The sequence below is a fragment of the Clinocottus analis genome, unplaced genomic scaffold (assembly GCF_023055335.1).
Source record: "Clinocottus analis isolate CAN_PGR_092001 unplaced genomic scaffold, fCliAna1.0.p SCAF_13, whole genome shotgun sequence".
In the NCBI taxonomy this organism is placed as follows: domain Eukaryota; kingdom Metazoa; phylum Chordata; class Actinopteri; order Perciformes; family Cottidae; genus Clinocottus; species Clinocottus analis.
Window position 1 is genome coordinate 13,397,501 of NW_027175854.1, and position 19,744 is coordinate 13,417,244.

Genomic DNA, 19,744 nt, shown 5'->3' on the forward strand with positions numbered 1-19,744 from the left:
TGTAGTAATAAAACAGCCCAAAGAGTTTTAGTCTTAATTGGCAGTCACTTGTCAGTGTTATTGGGGCCTCGTCCATACAAACACAGGTATTTTTGTAAATGTAACTTTTTCTATGCGTTTGGAGCTTTCATCCACACTCAAACAACATTTCTGTTCACTCAAAACCGAACTTTTGTGAAACTTTGGCCAGGGTGAAGATGTTCATGAAGGTGAAAACTGAGTTTTTGTCTTGTGATGTCAGAGTGCATCGTCATCTCCTTTGTTCTTGTGTGAGGCATCGCTACTGGAGCCATGCAACGTTGCCATGAATGTTTGGTGGGCGTGGCCAAACAGGCCCCTCATATAGATTGTTCTCCATGTTGTCCATTTAACGCTACTCTTCCTCTACTATGAGGAACAACGTAACAAAGTGCTTTGTGGACGTTTCTTTGTTAATGAAGGATGAAAAATTTACTAAATCTCTCTCTCTCTCTCTCTCTCTCTCTCTCTCTCTCTCTCTCTCTCTCTCTCTCTCTCTCTCTCTCTCTCTTTCTCTCTCTCCCTTCAGGCCTAGAGAAGGGCAGTCAGTACAGTTTCCAGGTAGCAGCCATGACAGCCAATGGAACAGGTCCGGCCAGTGAGTGGTACAACGCTGAGACGCCGGAGAACGACCTGGATGGTAAGAACAGAGAGAGAGAGAGAGAGAGAGAGAGAGAGAGAGAGAGAGAGAGAGAGAGAGAGAGAGAGAGAGAGAGAGAGAGGGGATTGTGGGAGCAGTGATCTGTACAACAGCATGTAAATACTTCCACTGTCCCGACACACATGAATATTTAACTACCTAAGATGGATAGATGGAGGGAAGATTCCCCTCAGGGGAGGAGGGAGGTGGGAGGAGAGAGGAGGGAGGAGGAAGGAGAGAGGAGAGAAGGAGGGGCAGGAGGGAGGAGATGGTCGGAAGGAGAAGGGGGAGGTGAAGGAGAAGTGGTAAGGAAAGGTTTTTAACAAGAGCATACAAAGCATAAAATTGAATTGCAGCAATTACATCACATTTTTCTGCGCTGCATTAAAGAACAAAACTAATGAGACATAAAATACAGGAAACGCTTTACTTACCTTGTTTAATATTCATAAGCTTTAAACATGTAATAAATGGCTGATAAGTACAGTAACAAAGCAGTCACCCCAAAATGTATTTCAGTGTATTTTCAAACCCACAAAAGAATGATAGAACACAGAGTGTCTGTTTTCTATCACTAAACTATTCCTCTTGTCTCCTTTTCCAATGACCATGATGACCACAGCGCCTAGCAGTGTAAAGAAATGTTATGATGATTTAAAATAAATAAATGAAGAACCACATAATTAAAATGACTTGAAATGTATTGTAATGGTCTTGTAGGACTGTATAATTATGGTTAAAAGCACCATAATACATAAAAATATGTATTTTGCTTTAATAAGCCATCATGAAGCATTTTATAATGACTTGGAAGGTCATGCATCATAATTGCTGGTCACTCACGGACATTGTTTTAATATGTGTGTGTGTGTGTGTGTGTGTGTGTGTGTGTGTGTGTGTGTGTGTGTGTGTGTGCGTGCGTGCGTGCGTGTGTGTGTGTGTGTGTGTGTGTGTGTGTGTGCGCGTGCGTGTGTGTGTGTGTGTGTTTGAATATAAGTTACTCTAAATGGTCACTGTTTGATTAATGTTTTATTTTACAACGTGTTGTTCTTGTAGAGATTTAATCATGACCGTGCTTCACTTCATTACACATATAAACACTATTATGTATTTTAACAGTGACTTTAATACATTAGGAAAATAGTGTAATGCATTATAACAATAGGAATTATAAAAAAAATAGAAGGTAGAATGATACTTGACCTCATAAAACACTTTATAATCTCTTAGAATTATAGTTCAAAGTATTTTGAATATTAATGAGTACCCCATGATAAAGTAAAAGATACATAAATGACTGGAGAGAAAACCACCCAACGAATAATTGGTTAATTATAAAAGTTGACCTCAGGCTGAATCTCAGGAGGAGGATGTCCTCGTCAGCAGGAAGCAGATGAGATGAAAACAAACAAACACATCCATGCTAACTGTGTTTCCAGGCCGGGACAGAGGGAGAGGAAAATCTTGTTTCAATGGATTATCACTCAATGAAGTGATATGAAGCGTCCCCCCCAAACCCCCACCCCTCCCCCTTCTCTCTAATCTGATCCAATCTGATGCTGAAATAACACAAAGTGTCAGGGCCTATTAGGGCTTAATACACCTCTAACAGGGTTAGCATCTGTAAGCCACGGCTGCCTTAAGTACCTACAACTGCTGCGGCTAACCGCTTCATTGTGTGTTTCTGCAGAGAGTCAGGTTCCCGACCAGCCCAGCTCGCTGCACGTCAGGCCTCTGCCCAACAGCATCATCATGTCCTGGACTCCGCCCCTCAGCCCAAACATCCTGGTTCGAGGCTACATCATCGGCTACGGGGTGGGAAGCCCCTATGCCGAGACGGTTCGAGTGGACAGCAAACAGAGATACTACGCCATCGAAAACCTGGGTGAGGACGGGGGAGGCAGGTGATGGGGGAGGGAACAGGCACAGTGCTGCTTCCGGCTTTTGTGCTAAGCTAACTGATAACCTGGCTCCATTAGCAGAAAAAAAACAAAGTTTTCCTCAAGACAGTATAGAAACAATTATCATAAACATGTATAAAAAACACACACATAGACTTAGACCATGAACTAGTCTGTTTTTCATCATGTTCCATCTTCAACTGCGGATATCTACGAAATACAGAAATGTATTTTTAGTTATTGTAGCTAAGCGCTGGATGAGAACAGCCGGCTGGAGCTCAGCGGGGCGCCGGCCCGCTGTCCATTTGAACTGTGATCTGAGAAACAAAAAAATCTGGAAGTTATGAGCTGAAGTTGAATCCCTGATGTACGTTCCATCCCCGCAGAAAACGTCTTCATGCATACTGTCTTATCAGCACCGAAATTAAACGTGATTCCATGAATTCACGTTTCCAATGTACTTATCAACACCAAATATTTCATATTTCACCAGCCGGTAATCCAGCTGCTCCTGCAGACAAAGTGCCAATATTGACTCGCCGGTTCCCGTTCCAGTAATTCATTGTGATGATGAAATCCCCATTTAATTACCATCAATAATTCAAAGAAATGTAATAAGAAAGCAGCTTGAGGAGGAAATCTAATTGTGAAGGGAGAGAAAACATCCTCCCGAGCGACCAGCAAGCAATCTGCATGCCAAAGAAGACAATAACAAATAGAGGGATTTTTCATACGCAGATGAAATTTCCCGTCTCGGGTCTCATAATAGGGGAGTAATGGAAAAATAAAATCCAGCCGCCGTGTCACATGCACACACGGGAGCGAGCGCACACATGTACACCAGATTTATAATTCATGCCATCATTAATTCATGCGCTGAGGCGTCTGGGGAACGCAGCGTCGCGTTTGTTTAACTGATGCGAGGGATTGAGCTACGTGGAGGGAACGCCAGCCTCATCTCATGGAGATCAGGTTCATACGGCCGCAGCCTTCAGGTCTTCAGGTCTACAGGTCTCCAGGTCTTCAGGTCTTCAGATCTTTAGGCCTCCAGGTCTTCACGCCTTCAAGTCTTCAGGTCTTCAGCCCTTCAGGTCTACAGGTCTTCAGGCATTCAGGTCTTTAAGCCTTCAGGCCTCCAGGTCTTCAGCCCTCTAGGTCTACACGTCTTCAAGCCTTCAGGTCAACAGGTCTTCAGGTCTTCAAGCCTTCAGGTCTTCAGGCCTCTAGGTCTTTAAGCCTTCAGGCCTCCAGGTCTTCAGCCCTCTAGGTCTACAGGTCTTCAGCCCTTCAGGTCTACAGGTCTTCAGGCTTTTAGGTCTTTAAGCCTTCAGGCCTCCAGGTCTTCAGCCCTCTAGGTCTACAGGTCTTCAAGCCTTCAGGTCAACAGGTCTTCAGGTCTTCAAGCCTTCAGATCTTCAGGCCTCCAGGTCTTTAAGCCTTCAGGCCTCCAGGTCTTCAGCCCTCTAGGTCTACAGGTCTTCAGCCCTTCAGGTCTACAGGTCTTCAGGCTTTTAGGTCTTTAAGCCTTCAGGCCTCCAGGTCTTCAGCCCTCTAGGTCTACAGGTCTTCAGGCCTCCAGGTCTTCAGGTCTTCAAGCCTTCAGGTCCTCAGGTCTTCAGGCCTTTAGGTCTTCAGGTTCTCAGGCGTCCAGGTCTTCAGGTCTTTAAGCCTTCGGGCCTCCAGGTCTTCAGGTCTTCATGTGACCGGTTATGACTATTGGTAAAAAAAATCACGTGCTCAAAACCGGAGGAAACAACTTCACTTGTTGAAGCTCACAATCATTTCCAAGGTTGCGCCACAGGGCTCCAGCTACATTTTCATAATACATTTTGGTGGGAAATTTTATTTCAAATGTTTTTCAACCAACACATACAAAGAAGCTGCAGATATATTGTAAACAGATTTACCTTCTGAACCCCAAAAAACTGCCGGCAGGAATTAAAAGCCTGTTTTCTGTAAAGAATCACCAAAACCACGTTGTTTATCAAGCCAGAAGCTGTAAAAGACGTCGTTAGTCCTCTAACAAAACATTTTGATATTTCGTCAAAAGCATTTTATTAGTAGTAAGTAAACTGACAAAAATGCCAGCAGTTCAATATATATATATATATATATATATATATATATATATATATATATATATATATATATATATATATATATAGCACGTAAAGCCTTCCTGAAGTTTAAGTGTGTAAAAACCACTTGAAAAACATAAGCTGGTCCAGAGGAAAACAACGTTTCTCGCGACGCTCAAAACATTTTATAAATACATTTCATATCGGGCTGGTATATATTGGCAGAAGCACACAATGCCACGAGCTTAACGTTGCACAACGCTGGGGAGGGTTCAGGCAACGAAGCCTCTTAGTTACGCTTGGAAAAAAGATTGTGGTTTGTGGGTCAAAATATCCTGTAACAACGTAACGAGCATAAAGAAACAGCAGCCGGCCTTCTTACGTCATGTGATGTGCCGAGCAGCGCCAGCCACAGCAAAAGCCCAGCGTTATTATAGCAAAGTCAAAATAAATGTTATATTATTTCAATAAAGAACTGGAGTGCACAGAAGAGGGGAAAAAATAAATAAAATAAAGATCTCAAAAGTTACATCTTCAAACGCTAATGTGCTATGTTGTATTTGCTGAATGTCATTAAAAATAATCATATCTCTCTCTCTCTCTCTCTCTCTCTCTCTCTCTCTCTCTCTCTCAGAGCCGAGCTCGCACTATGTGATTTCCCTGAAGGCGTTCAATAACGCCGGCGAGGGTGTCCCTCTGTATGAGAGCGCGGTCACTCGATCCCTGACAGGTACAATCACACACACTGATAATCACAGTAATCCTGTTGTTTACAGCACACTGGCGCTGTGTTCACACACAATATGAAACGTTAGTATCACATATGAGAAGCGGTTACATGTCAGTAGATGACTGAACAATGTAATGGCGGTGACGTGACCACCGTCCTGCCATTAGTAGCAGTGAGAGGAGTATCAGAAGGGCCCCGGCATCTCTGGTCTCGTGCAGATAAACACTCTGTGTCCGCATGCTTGTTTTTAACAAACTGGAGGCGGTGACGCACTTCCTGTGCCTCGTCCGCCGTAAATTGAAAGAAGAAGAATAGAAGACAAAACAGACCGGGGCTATTCCTCGGGACTATCGGTCAAGTTGTGGACAAAGCCAAGTTATGCAATTTGAAGATCCAACTGGAGACGAAGAAGAAAAGAAGGAACAAAAGGAGGCTTTGACCACGACTGGATACAAGCATCTTATATGGAAGGATACAGCATAAACATGCATACAGTAGTAAATAAAGTCATGGGATGTACAAATATGTGTATGTATATATATATATATATATATATATATATATAGTCTTTTTTACACTTTTTACTTAATTCTTACTTTTCTTTTACCTACGTAGCGTCCGACCAGTTTAAAAAAGGGTTAATGAACATGGACTAGTTTATTTAGGTCTTAATCTGAGTGAACGCAGCAGTAGCTCATGTGTTAGCGTCACAGTAGTGTTAGTTAGTGATGCTTTTGAGTAGCTTCTGTCGCTACCAGTCGCACGAGAAGTGTGTCACCGTCGTCGCGGTGCAAGTGGTTAATAGCGAATGCAGCAGGAGAGGCAGCTGCTTTCCTAAATATAGTTCTTGGTTTCGGGGATAGGATCTTCTATCCCACCCAGGTCTTTAATTGATATTCATGAGGAAGCTTGTACTTGTAGTTGATTCAGGAGAAACTTTAAAGAGACAGTCTTGTCAGTCCTGAAATATTCATCCAGAGTAAAGAATGCGCGTCCCAGCCGTCGGTGTGTCATGTATGAACTAAGTGTGTGTTTTGTGTGACTGCTCACACCAATCGCCATGACAAGCAGAAGTGTGTGTCTACGAGTGAGAGACTCATTAGCTTTTCCTGCAGAATATGGGCTGCAGAAGTGAGATAAATGAAACACATCTAACTCTCAGCCAAGTTTCATCTTATGAATTAAACAGCCGGCCCTCCTCTGCTCACCACGCTGCCCGCGGCCGACATAAATCCTTTATTGCGTTCATAAATATGCCACGTTCCTGAGGTTCCTTCCGACTCTCGTGATGCGACGATAGGCCGCCGTTTCTTAACCTTCGTTACGGGATGTCATCATCAACTTTTCAACAAAAGGTTATTTTTAAACTCGCCCGTGTTGTCTTTGATGGAGTTTTCTTGAAGTGAGGAAGAGGGGAGCGATGAAGAGCGAGATAGAGGAGATGAAGGTCAGAGCGAGAGAGAGAGAGAACGAGAGAGAGAGAAAGCCCTAAATGAAAGCTCATGGGAGGAGGAGGATATGACAGCAGGGAGAGAAAGAGCGCATGAGAACAGTGAGGAGGAGCCAGAGGGAGAGCGGGATGAGAGCGAAGGTGAAAGACATCGGGACACAAGCGTCGTCAGCCACGCGGAAACAAACACAGACACACGCGTGTCGAGATTTATAAAGAAAAAGCTTGTGCGTCCTGCTGAAACAGCTTGTGACGACCCGTGTTTACACGGAGCGGCAGAGGAACCAGACTGCACGTCAGCTGGATAACAGCTCTGCTGCCGGCGCCGTCTCCTCCAAAGGATTCCCCTTCAGACGAATTCTGAGATTTTTCAACAAAAAAAAAATTATCCTCTTTAAATAATAATTCTGTCTGATATGGGGCTGCTACATTGTTCTCTCAGATTTTATGAAGCAATTTATAAGAAGTTCATTCATTTAATGCCACTCCAAAGGAGAAGAACACTGGTTTCCTGGAGAGTTCAGTGTTCTACAGACGATCCAATCTGGACTGGATGGATGATGGATGGTTCTTCTGACTGCTATATAGATATATAGACACACCTCGAATTCTTTAGGAATACATAAACACATCTAGAGTTCTATACAAAACACATATACACATCTGAAGTTATAAAAATATACATATAGACAGTTTCATGTTCTCTAGAGATGTAGTCTCATGTTCTGTAGAGATGTAGTCTCATGTTCTGTAGAGATGTAGTCTCATGTTCTCTAGAGATGTAGTCTCATGTTCTCTAGAGATGTAGTCTCATGTTCTGTAGAGATGTAGTCTCATGTTCTGTAGAGATGTAGTCTCATGTTCTCTAGAGATGTAGTCTCATGTTCTCTAGAGATGTAGTCTCATGTTCTCTAGAGATGTAGTCTCATGTTCTCTAGAGATGTAGTCTCATGTTCTGTAGATATGTAGTCTCATGTTCTGTAGAGATGTAGTCTCATGTTCTCTAGAGATGTAGTCTCATGGTCTGTAGAGATGTAGTCTCATGTTCTCTAGAGATGTAGTCTCATGTTCTGTAGAGATGTAGTCTCATGTTCTCTAGAGATGTAGTCTCATGTTCTGTAGAGATGTAGTCTCATGTTCTCTAGAGATGTAGTCTCATGTTCTGTAGAGATGTAGTCTCATGTTCTCTAGAGATGTAGTCTCATGTTCTCTAGAGATGTAGTCTCATGTTCTCTAGAGATGTAGTCTCATGGTCTGTAGAGATGTAGTCTCATGTTCTCTAGAGATGTAGTCTCATGTTCTCTAGAGATGTAGTCTCATGTTCTGTAGAGATGTAGTCTCATGTTCTCTAGAGATGTAGTCTCATGTTCTCTAGAGATGTAGTCTCATGTTCTCTAGAGATGTAGTCTCATGTTCTCTAGAGATGTAGTCTCATGTTCTGTAGATATGTAGTCTCATGTTCTGTAGAGATGTAGTCTCATGTTCTCTAGAGATGTAGTCTCATGTTCTGTAGAGATGTAGTCTCATGTTCTCTAGAGATGTAGTCTCATGTTCTGTAGAGATGTAGTCTCATGTTCTCTAGAGATGTAGTCTCATGTTCTCTAGAGATGTAGTCTCATGTTCTCTAGAGATGTAGTCTCATGGTCTGTAGAGATGTAGTCTCATGTTCTCTAGAGATGTAGTCTCATGTTCTCTAGAGATGTAGTCTCATGTTCTGTAGAGATGTAGTCTCATGTTCTCTAGAGATGTAGTCTCATGTTCTGTAGAGATGTAGTCTCATGTTCTCTAGAGATGTAGTCTCATGTTCTCTAGAGATGTAGTCTCATGGTCTGTAGAGATGTAGTCTCATGTTCTCTAGAGATGTAGTCTCATGTTCTCTAGAGATGTAGTCTCATGTTCTCTAGAGATGTAGTCTCATGTTCTGTAGATATGTAGTCTCATGTTCTGTAGAGATGTAGTCTCATGTTCTCTAGAGATGTAGTCTCATGGTCTGTAGAGATGTAGTCTCATGTTCTCTAGAGATGTAGTCTCATGGTCTGTAGAGATGTAGTCTCATGTTCTCTAGAGATGTAGTCTCATGGTCTGTAGAGATGTAGTCTCATGTTCTCTAGAGATGTAGTCTCATGTTCTGTAGAGATGTAGTCTCATGGTCTGTAGAGATGTAGTCTCATGTTCTCTAGAGATGTAGTCTCATGTTCTGTAGAGATGTAGTCTCATGTTCTCTAGAGATGTAGTCTCATGTTCTCTAGAGATGTAGTCTCATGTTCTGTAGAGATGTAGTCTCATGTTCTCTAGAGATGTAGTCTCATGTTCTCTAGAGATGTAGTCGCATGTTCTCTAGAGATGTAGTCTCATGTTCTCTAGAGATGTAGTCTCATGTTCTCTAGAGATGTAGTCTCTCATGAAGTTGTAGTGTGATAAGCTGAGACCCTCAGGGCTGAGACAGAAACTAAACCCATTACTGTTCTGACAAGGTCATCAACAGTGACACACACGTAGATATTCACACACACACATACACACACACACACACACACACACACACACACACACACACACACACACACTGTCTGTCTTGTCATGCTGGGACAAGCTGAATTCTCCATCACTTTATGGTGGCAGGCTGCAGGAGAGTTTTTTACGAGAGCTTTAAAAAGCGTCTCGTTAACGGCGGGGTCCTCGTTAATTTACTGCCTCGTCCCTCGCCCTCGCCCCGCCGCCCACACACTGCACAGACACAACTGATCCTCAACCAACCACCACGCCGCCATTTAATCAAGGTCTGGAGGACCGCAGAGAGGAAGAAGGAGGGAGACGGAGGATAAAAGCAATATGAAAGGATGGAGGGAGGGAGAATAGAGGAAGCGAGGCAGAGAGGAAGTGTGAGACATAAGTAATGGATGGAAATGGAAGATAATGAGAGAGGAATGGAGGAAAGATAGAGGGAGGATGGTAGGAGAGGTCCAGATTTAGATAGTAGCAAGATAAGAGGAAGATATGCAGGGAGGAAGAGGGAGAAAAGATGTGTAGAAAAATGTAGAAAGGATGAAGAAAAGTGAGCAGACAGAAGAGGATGTAGAGAGGAAAGAAGAGGAGGAGGAAGGAGAGAGCGGAGGAAGGAGCGAGTGGAGGAAGGCAAGAGTGGAGGTAGGAGAGAGCAGAGGAAAGAGAGAGTGGAGGAAGGAGAGAGCAGAGGAAAGAGAGAGTAGAGGAAGGAGAGAGCAGAGGAAGGAGAGACTGGAGGAAGGAGAGAGCAGAGGAAGGAGAGACTGGAGGAAGGAGAGAGCGGAGGAAGGAGAGACTGGAGGAAGTAGAGAGCAGAGGAAGGAGAGAGTGGAGGAAGGAGAGAGTGGAGGAAGGAGAGAGTGGAGGAAGGAGAGCTGATCAGTATTCTGTCCTGACTGGAGCTTTATTGTGATGCTGGACGACCAGTTTAACAGCGACACCGCCTGCTGCAGCTCGCCCCGAGACTCTAGACACCTCTTTCATCAATCTCTTCCTCCTTCTCTCTCTCCCTCTATCTCCCCCTCTCTCTCTCCCTCCCTCTCTCTCCCCCTCTCTCTCTCCCTCCCTCTATATCCCTCTCTCTCTCTCTCTCTCTCCCTCCCTTTATCTCCCTCTCCCTCTCACCCTCTCTTCTTCTTTCTGCTTCTCTCCCCCTCTATCCCCATCCCTCTCACTCTCCATCTCTCTCTCCCTCTCTCTTTCCCCCTCTCTCTCCTTTCTTCTCCCCCTTCCTTTGTCCCTCCCTCCATCTCTCCTTCTCTCTCTCCCTCCTTCTCCCCCTCCATTTCACTCTCCATCTCTCTCTCTCCCTCTCTCTTTCCCTTCCCCCTCCCTCCCTCTCTCCATCTCTCTCCCCCTCTCTGCTTCTCCCCCCTCCATCCTTCCCTCCCTCTCTCTCCCTCTCTCTATCTCTCCCTCCCTCCCCCCTTCTCTCTCCTTCCCTCCCCCTCTCTCCCTCCCTCCATCTCTCTCCCTCTCTCTATCTCTCCCTCCCTCCCCCCTTCTCTCTCCCTCCCTCTGTCCTTCCCTCCCCCTCTCTCCCTCCTTCCCCCTCTCTCCCTCCCTGCTTAAAGCGGGAAAACATAACTCTAGAGTTATTAAACAATATCTATGATTACTTTGTATATGGAATATACATGTCTTTCACTTCATGTCCTGTGTTTATCAAATAGAGAGTATGTCCCTCTCATGACTCATAGACTCTGTCCCAACAAGACCACAAAGATGAAGCCGGAAGCGTTGAACTGTCCGTAAACTGGAAGGGTGTGCGTGGTTTGGACTGACTGCTCTTGTTCTTACTTCAGTGATGTCCACAGCTAGCACCTTGGCTAGCTAGTTAGCTATGATGGAAGACGACGTTCTCCTTGTTAGTCCGGCCGACTGAGGCTTGGCTACAGGTGGCGCCTTCATGAGGTCGACTTGCCACCGCCGATGGTTACGACGTGGATCAACCAGAAGCGCTGCTGGTCAGTTTGAACCCACGTGGTGCCAGCAGAGAGCGTCCGGACCTGCAGCCCCGTTAGAGGCCAGCAGGCTGGACGCTGCCGCAGGATCTGAGGCCGATGCTGGAGCCGAAAGGAGCCGAGCAATTATCCACAGTCAGAAATGACATGTTCCAGATACAAGTCTACTGCGTGTGTGTGTGTGTGTGTGTGTGTGTGTGTGTGTGTGTGTGTGTGTGTGTGTGTGTGTGTGTGTGTGTGTGTGTGTGTTGGCACTGAGATAAAAATAGATGTCAGATTCAGAAAACAGTTGAAAGGAGGCAGAGATCAGCTTCTGGTCTCGATTCATTAAACTGGAGCATTTAAAAAAGTTTGTCTTTCTTTATACTTTTTTTATTTATTTATATATATATATATATATATATATATATATATATATATATATATATATATATATATATATATATATATATATATATATATGTATATTATTGTTCAATTCTAGTTTTGATTGTAATCTTTAATACTTTTACAGACCTTTCAGCTGTAAAACAATCCTGACAACCTCACACAGATGTTCTCCAGCTACAAGTCGTTGTTTGACTCGTTGACTTTGCAGTGAACCAGAAGTTCAACTGTTGTGTGTTTCTATCTTGATCTGTCTTCATTCCAGCTCTTTAGTGTCTGTTTTGTGTCCTGCTGCCTTCAAGTGCTTCTTTAGTTCACATTTACACACCCAACGAGGTGTTCAGGGTCCATGTGTTAAAGTCGTAATGGATTTCAAATTGTATTTCTTTTCAAATTGATTCACAGTAAATTTAAACTACACGTTCAAGTACGCAATCATTTGATTCACAAAGGTTTCGTAAAAGCATGCGCACATCCACGGCATTTCTAAAGGTACCTGAAGGCAGCATTTGTATTCTGAATGGTTGGAGAAACAGATCCACACAGACGGGTTTTATTTGTTTAAATACACAGAAGCCAACAATGTGTGACCTTGCGTCCGTGTCGTACTGTATTTCACGTGCTTCACATGACACGCGTGGTCCTCACGGCTCCGTTGAGCTGAAACATGTCCAGGTTTCTGACACTTTCAGTGTGTGAGGCCGTAAACCCTCTGTGGATCTGAGGCTCCACTTCTTGTTTAAAGTAACGCCCTTTACCTTCTGACGCTTTGTCTTTTTCTCTCCTCTTCCCTCTCCTGTTTTTCACTTCCTCAACCATCCTCTCCTCATTTCCTTCTTCCCTCCTCTGAAACCAACATGGCTGCCTGCTGAATCCAAACATGCATGTCATCTTCTTGTATTTATTGTGTTGTTCTTTTGTTTCTTTTTATCACCTGTGTGCATATGGACACATGACAAACCTATATTAATCTGAATATCTGCTTGTCTCACACTTGTCTGCATATATGAATATTCATTTTCACGCATTCATTACACGGAATGATTTCATTAATTATCCCCAAACACCCTGGTTACCGTTAACAACCCCCCTCAGACCCTATAGATCCATCCGAGGACGACCTCTTCCACCTCTTTGATAAATACCCCACTCCCATGCCAGACACCAGCACCCCCATGATCCCACCGGTGGGGGTCCAAGCCGTGGCTCTGTCCTCGGACTCGGTCCGCGTCTCCTGGGCCGACAACTCCATGACCAAGAACCAGAAGGCGTCAGAGGTCCGGTACTACTCCGTCAAGTGGAAGACCAGCTACTCCACCAGTGGGAAGTACAAGGTGAACACAGAACTTGCAGCTCTTCTTCATCACTCCTGGGTTTAGTAGTATCTGCGCCAGAGGTGTGGGCTTGACTTGGGCAGGAGACAGACTCCAGTCGTGCATCTGGAGACTTTAGACTGGACCTGACAAAATCGCCTGAGACTGGACAAAAGATTTTTTTAAAAGTTGAATTTGGACTCGACTTTACTTGGACCTTTGAATTGGAATGACTTAATATCCCCACGCCTACTTCCTGCCTCAACTTGAGAGATGACCTGGTGCTCACCGGTCTGGACTTGAGACGTGACCTGGTACATGTTCATCATGCCCACGTTTCGAGTTCACCTCATTATTAGTCCGTTAGCACAGCAGATGATTATCATCTGAGGTGTGAGATGTCGCAGCTCCAGAACTCAGGTGAGCCTCCCTCGCAGCTCCGTAACAAGCGGCTCGCTTCAGTCAGGACTAAACGCAGCACAGCTGCTGTCAACAGTGATCAGTTTCACTCCAGCGCTGCAGCGACCTGCGCATGAACAGACTGGAGGAACATCTGTGTTTGTCCATTTCAGAAGCTCTAATTGATCAAGACATCTCTTTAGGAAATATTCTCAGCTGACAGAAACAGTTCAAATAGTTTGTCAGTACTGAGCCATGAGCTGAAAGCGTTTGGATTGGCCCTTCACTGAAGTCCTCATGATCTGCTGTTCTCCTGCTGAGACTTCTTTTCTTCTCTGGTGGACTTGTCACAAACTTCAAAAACACTGGAAATAGGAAATCAATACAAGGGCAGACAGTCTGCTCACCTTAATGAACTGCAGCTGGGCGAGGGCAGAGAGAGAGCAGCCTGTCCTTATTTTAAAATAAGGCATTTTCTCGGTGCCACAAGGACAAACGGATGTCTGGTCTTAAAGTGAACAGAGAAGAGTTCGTGCAGCTGCTGGGGTGTGTTAATGAACACTGATCCTGAAATAATCTTTAAAGTACAAACACAAGGACGGACTGCCTCCACGACAGACGTGAAATAAGATGCTCGGAGGACAAAAGCACTCTGAACTTTTCATGCATTTAGGCTTTATTCAAGTGTTTCCTAGAGGCAGCACGCCTCTGTTCATCGCCTCTGTATTCAAATAAAACAGCAGCTTCAGTCTCCCGTCATGAACAACACTCTTTGTCTGTTGTGTGTCCAGTCCGCAGACACCACGGCGCTCAGCCACACCGTCACCGGCCTCAAGCCAAACACCATGTACGAGTTCGCGGTCATGGTCACCAAAGGCCGCAAGTCCAGCACTTGGAGCATGACGGCGCACGCCACGACGTACGAAGCAGGTAGGTCTCTCACACACACGCCTGTTTAGCTGTGACCTCGTGAGGATCCCAGAGACCTGGCCCAAGGCCTGGTCGTATTGTTTCATCTTGAATGGTACTTAGCTGTGCACTACGAGCTACATCCTCGGGGTGTATTCCAACCGTACCTTAACCTCACCTCTCCTCATTCGAACTTCAATCAACACCCAAGTCTTAACCCTGCACCTCCATTTGCCCTTGGGGTGCTTAGTCATTTCCCCATGGCGTGTTCCCTACAGCGCTCACATATGTGGTCATACACCTCTTCAGTCTGTTACCATTAAATTCATTAATGTTATCCTACCAAAAAGTAGCACATAGGAGAAAGTAGGAGTGGAGGAAGCATCAACACATCAGCAGAGTAATACTAAAGGCTGAGTTATACTTCTGCGACTACACCTGCGGCTGGCCACGCAGTCGGGTTGACGGACTCGTTTTGATTTTTAGTTCCCTGCGTTTTCCACACGCCAGACCAGCAGGTGGCGCAACAACCGTTTAAGAGTCGACCTGCACGCCGACGTTCACCGATATCTCCCTCCAGGAGTTCACCTCCATCTGCGTGTCCTTATACTCCGTCAGACGGGTTTTATAAATGCTCATATTTGCGGACCTCTTCAGTCAAACGTTCTTCAACAAGATCCATTGTTCGTGTTTCTGCTGTGGCTTTTAAAAACAGAGGTATTATGCTATGAAGCCGGAAATGAGAGACTCAGAAAGGACGAGGTTAGCGGACCAATCACAGCCTTCCGGGCTGCGTACGGCTCGCGTTGCTTTGACGGATAGTCAGAAATTTGGGGTGACGCACGCAAAATGGCCGATTTGACCACGCAAGGTTGGCCATGCGTGTCTTGCGTGCTTGCGTCTCTGCGTAAAACCCGAGCGTAAATCAGCCTTAAGAGATATCATTAGATCGTTTACTACGAGCACCTTCAACTTCCCAGTACTAGCATTTAAATATCCATCTATCTGTCCATCATCTTCCACTTTTCTGGGCCCGAGGTGTCCGAGATGTAGTCCTCCAGCTGCACCACTCCAAATATGGCAGCTCTGTTCACCGGTCGCAAAGGAATCTCCAAGATGGTGACAGACACATCTCCGAACTCAACGGCAGTCCACAAACCACTGGGTGATGTCACTAGGACTGTCCACTTTATGGAGTCGAGCCACGGAGCACGCCTCCAACGCTGTGTCCCGTTAACTCACGCGATCACGTGATCCTCCGTTCAGGGGACCTTGAGTTCAGCTTTTTGTTTCCAAAGTCAAGAAAGAACTTTTAGGATGGCAGTTGTGCTGCAATGTTGCTGCATCACTTCCTCCTCACTGACATGCAGAGACAGACAGATGTTTGTCTCTAAAAATCATTCAGAGGAAAACAGATGAAGTCAACGAAGGCATCTTTTGAGAAACAAGGGTTCACCAAAACAACACGGGGTAAAGCGTGTTGTTTTGGCTCCCCTGCTGAACAGTGATTACTTTTAGCAGGATGCACAGAAGTCTTGTTTTGGTTCAGTGAGGTGAGATGCAGAGACTCCTCTCCTCCCCCGCACACACAACACCCGCCTCAACAATGACACCCAGCCGCAGACTGAAATCAGAATGTCAAGGTATCCCTTTCAGGATGTTTACAATCATGTTTGTCGGATTTGTCACCCAATTAAGCGTGAACGGCATTACCAGCACCGGCTCCCCGGGGCCCGCAGGAATACGTTGACATTCAGAGCGAGCAGACGGACTGAGCCCACTCGGTCCCTGCAGTCATCCAGCAGCTCTGGACACTCCAACGCTGAGCACATTTTAGCAGCCAAACTCAGAGCGCTGCCTCCGCCTCTCTGGTTGGAACAGACAGTACATGATGGACTCTTGCAGCTGTGACGCGCCAGGCTCTGCAAATCTCTCAACATCAACGGAAAAGTGGACGTTACACTCGCCCGGGCTCCTCTGACCGGTCCCAAGTTTTCACTTATTATACTGTTGGAAATATGGAAACGTAACAGGCAGATTGTGTTGTAATCTCATGCCTCTGAGACTTAAGCGCCATGCTAGGTTGTGTCCATTCTATTCTCATAGTTCTAACTGTGAAACATTTGTCCCGATGCAAAGATTTTGCTAAGAAATGTAGATTTGTAAATGAGTAAATACGAATTCAAAGCGGGGGGGAGTGAATACCACGCAACAGTCTGACTTCCTCTTTCCCCCCCAAACAAACAAGTCAGTCGCAGTTCATATCGCCTCCAGTTCTTTTTCTATCAGGATTCATGCGGCTGGTTTTCTCTCGGGAGGACGGTCTCAAATTAGATGTGAAATGATGAGCAGTTCTGCTGCAATTATGGTGTGTTCCACCTTGTGGATGTGTTTGTGACCGGAAAGCATCTCATTATCACCCTCCTTTCAAAACACACCCGCGATAACGTTGAACCCAATGGATTGCTGCTTGACTGTAACCAGTGTCTCCTCATATGAAGCGTTTAGATCCAGGGCCTTTATTTATTCACAGCACAGCTCCTGCGGTCCTGTGTGGGCGGGCCGAGCCTTGTGTTGGCGCTAACAGTAATTCTGGCTCAAGAAGTAAGTGATGTCTTCAAACCGGAGCATATATAAATATACATATACATATATATATATATATATATATATATATATATATATATATATATATATATATATATTTACAAGGGCACCGCCGCTGCATCCCTGGTGACTGCTGCCCAGCTTTAAACATATTTTAAACATATTTTGTTTTACTTCTTATACCAGAATAATAATGTGTAGAGCCAGACCTTCTTTAGGGCAGATCCGGTTTAGAAAGTTTTGGCTCTCCAAATTCAATTGATTTAGTGTACTAAATAAATTGAAACCGCCTGCCTAAAACCACCTGCTGCCAATGTTAGAGAATTACTCGAGCAGCCTGATGTGAAGGAGTTACAGTCCAGTCTTGACGTGACAAATGCGTGAATCAACTTTTCTGCATCGCTATGAGTCAAGGTCAAAGAGAAGCCTGATTGTTTAACCCGTTGAAAACTGTGGAACCAATTTTGACCTCTTTTTCCCTGTTTGAGTCGTCGTAGGAACCCCACATTGATTCCAATACTTGTATTTATTGTATGTATTTCTTTAGCAAAGTCTTGGGGGACAAAAAAATCCCTTTTAAAATCTATTTTGATCGTAACTATGAACATCCAGCATAATATGAGCCAGATTCCCAAAAAATGCCTCCTGGAGCGGTCAATAAGACACCTTTTTGGAAAGATGAGGACCTAAAGAATCAGAATCTGCAACAAGAAATCCCAAATAAACAAAGCCTTGGCCTGTTAGGAAGGAGTTTCAGTCAAAAAACTGTGTTATTCGGTTAAAAAATGGAAAAAAGACATTTTATGTAAAAAAGATTGTCTGAATGGGGCATGGGACTTAAAATGGCCGCGGGAGGATTTTTCACACGGTTTCCAAAAGGTAAAATGTCACGTAGGTGAAAAAAGGTCCTTGATATTTGTTTTACATCACATTCTTTATGGTGGTGCTGGATGCCAGAGCGATGCCATCCACAGAAACTATATTAATGGATTTCTAGTAAAATAACTTCAGTTCTATCAGAGTTTGCAGGTCATCCAGGTTTTGATGTCTGACAGACAGGCTCAGCAGCATTGACCGCAGAAGTGTAATTCTTTGGTTTTTAACACGGAAACCACGAGTTCCTCCACCAGCTCTGTGCTGAGTGATGTTCCTGAGGGCCTCCCTGTGTATTCATGGAGTACAGGTTGTCGCCATCACTAACAGGCTCAGCTGGAACTTGGGATTTCCCGCAGAGCGTCATGTCAGATTTAACAAGCGCTTTCATTAGCCAGCGCTGGGAATGAGAGCTTTGAGAGCCTGTCCCGGTGTGAAACTTAACAACATGTTTTTAAGCACATCTATAACTCCGTGGTGACAGTTGAGGAGAGGAGAGAGTCGTGGTTGAAACGTTTAGAGCAGGAGCAATAGAACAGGGCAGTTCTGTGCACAACGCTGTGCACACTTTGTTTCTCAAGTTGCAATGCATGAAGAGACGAACCGCAGAACATCTGAACCGCATAGACTGATGTCAGGAACGTCGGGTAAAGAGCCGCTACACACCTTTAGTTTTAGCCGTCTTTTGTCGAGGAGCTACGTCTCACTGAGCGTACAGTCGAGTCTGTAACACAACAATGTCAAATGAATCTGGTCTATGGGAAGAGGAAGACACACAAGACTGCCTGAGAAAGAAAATCATGCCCTCTGTACACATTACTCACCCGGGGAGGTTACTGCAGACGGCCTGCCAGCCAGAGCACTTCTCAACTGCGATTGGAAGGGTGGCCATGAATCCCACTCACTTTGAGGAGCCAATGACTTTCCCTCTGGTGCCGCCGTGGGCTTCACTTGTGTGGTTTGGAGTGAAATGTCTCAACAGCTATTGGATTGATGGCCATGTCGCTTGATAGAGACGTTCATGTCCCCCTCAGGAGGAACTGACTTTTCACCCAGCGCCACCATCAGACCAGGAGCTTTGTTTACAACCAGAGACCTGCAAAGCTACTGGCATTCACATCCACCTCAGCTCTGCTTTGTGTTGAGTGCTGACTGGCTAATGTTAGCATGCTAACATTTTAATTGACTATGCTGAACAATGTTCCTGCTGATCCTCAACGTGTGCTGCCGTCATCATTGAGCTCAACTCATTACAGCCTCACAGAGCTGTCGGTAGTCTCTAACTAACACGCCACACCTAATGCACAGGTACCGATTGTCTCGTTAGTCTCTGCAAAACGACCACAGCATTTACCAAACATGTGGAACAAGTCCTTTAATCGCATTCGTTGCGTTTTAATTCAACAAATTGGTAAAAGTCTCAGTGAAACAGAAGTTAGAGTGACTAAAGTGTCTGTATTGTGTCGTATTCTCCAGTGAACCAGAAATCAGGTGTACGGTTACAAGAGGGATTTAAATGAAATCCTTTGCATTTGATTGGACTGCTAAAAAAGTGGGCGGTGTTCGAATATAGAGCAATACGGAGCTACAGAGGACACACACTCCACACACACACACCTCCCTCATGGCTAAAACGTACAGATTGGTGGATGGATGGATGTCATGACGTGGTTGGTTGAATGCGTTGGTGCTCGCTCACGTAAGCACAGGAAGATGATTTTCATATAAAACCTCTTTGTTTACTGATATTTCAAAACCGAAGCTAACCATATAGCATTATCTCTTCCTGTCCAATGCTGATGCTTATTTTTCTCCTCCTTTTCCTGACCATCCGTAATTGGCAGCTCCTAGCTCCGCCCCCAAAGACTTGACAGTGATCAGTCGCGAGGGACGACCCCGCGCCATTTTGATCAGCTGGCAGCCGCCGATGGAGGCCAACGGCCGGATCACAGGTGAGGGGTCGCACACAG

The 19,744-nt window shown here is 45.0% G+C and overlaps 1 protein-coding gene across 1 annotated transcript in view; it reads left to right on the top strand.

Annotated features, from left to right (window-relative positions):
• Window positions 1–19,744, top strand: part of dcc (DCC netrin 1 receptor) — a 205,214-nt gene that overhangs the window by 140,113 nt on the left and 45,357 nt on the right. The window contains exons 14-19 of the mRNA XM_068574751.1: window positions 548–658; window positions 2,349–2,543; window positions 5,272–5,367; window positions 12,769–13,007; window positions 14,177–14,315; window positions 19,619–19,726. Of these exons, the coding sequence (XP_068430852.1) occupies window positions 548–658; window positions 2,349–2,543; window positions 5,272–5,367; window positions 12,769–13,007; window positions 14,177–14,315; window positions 19,619–19,726 (888 nt within the window). The remainder of the gene's footprint in view (window positions 1–547; window positions 659–2,348; window positions 2,544–5,271; window positions 5,368–12,768; window positions 13,008–14,176; window positions 14,316–19,618; window positions 19,727–19,744) is intronic.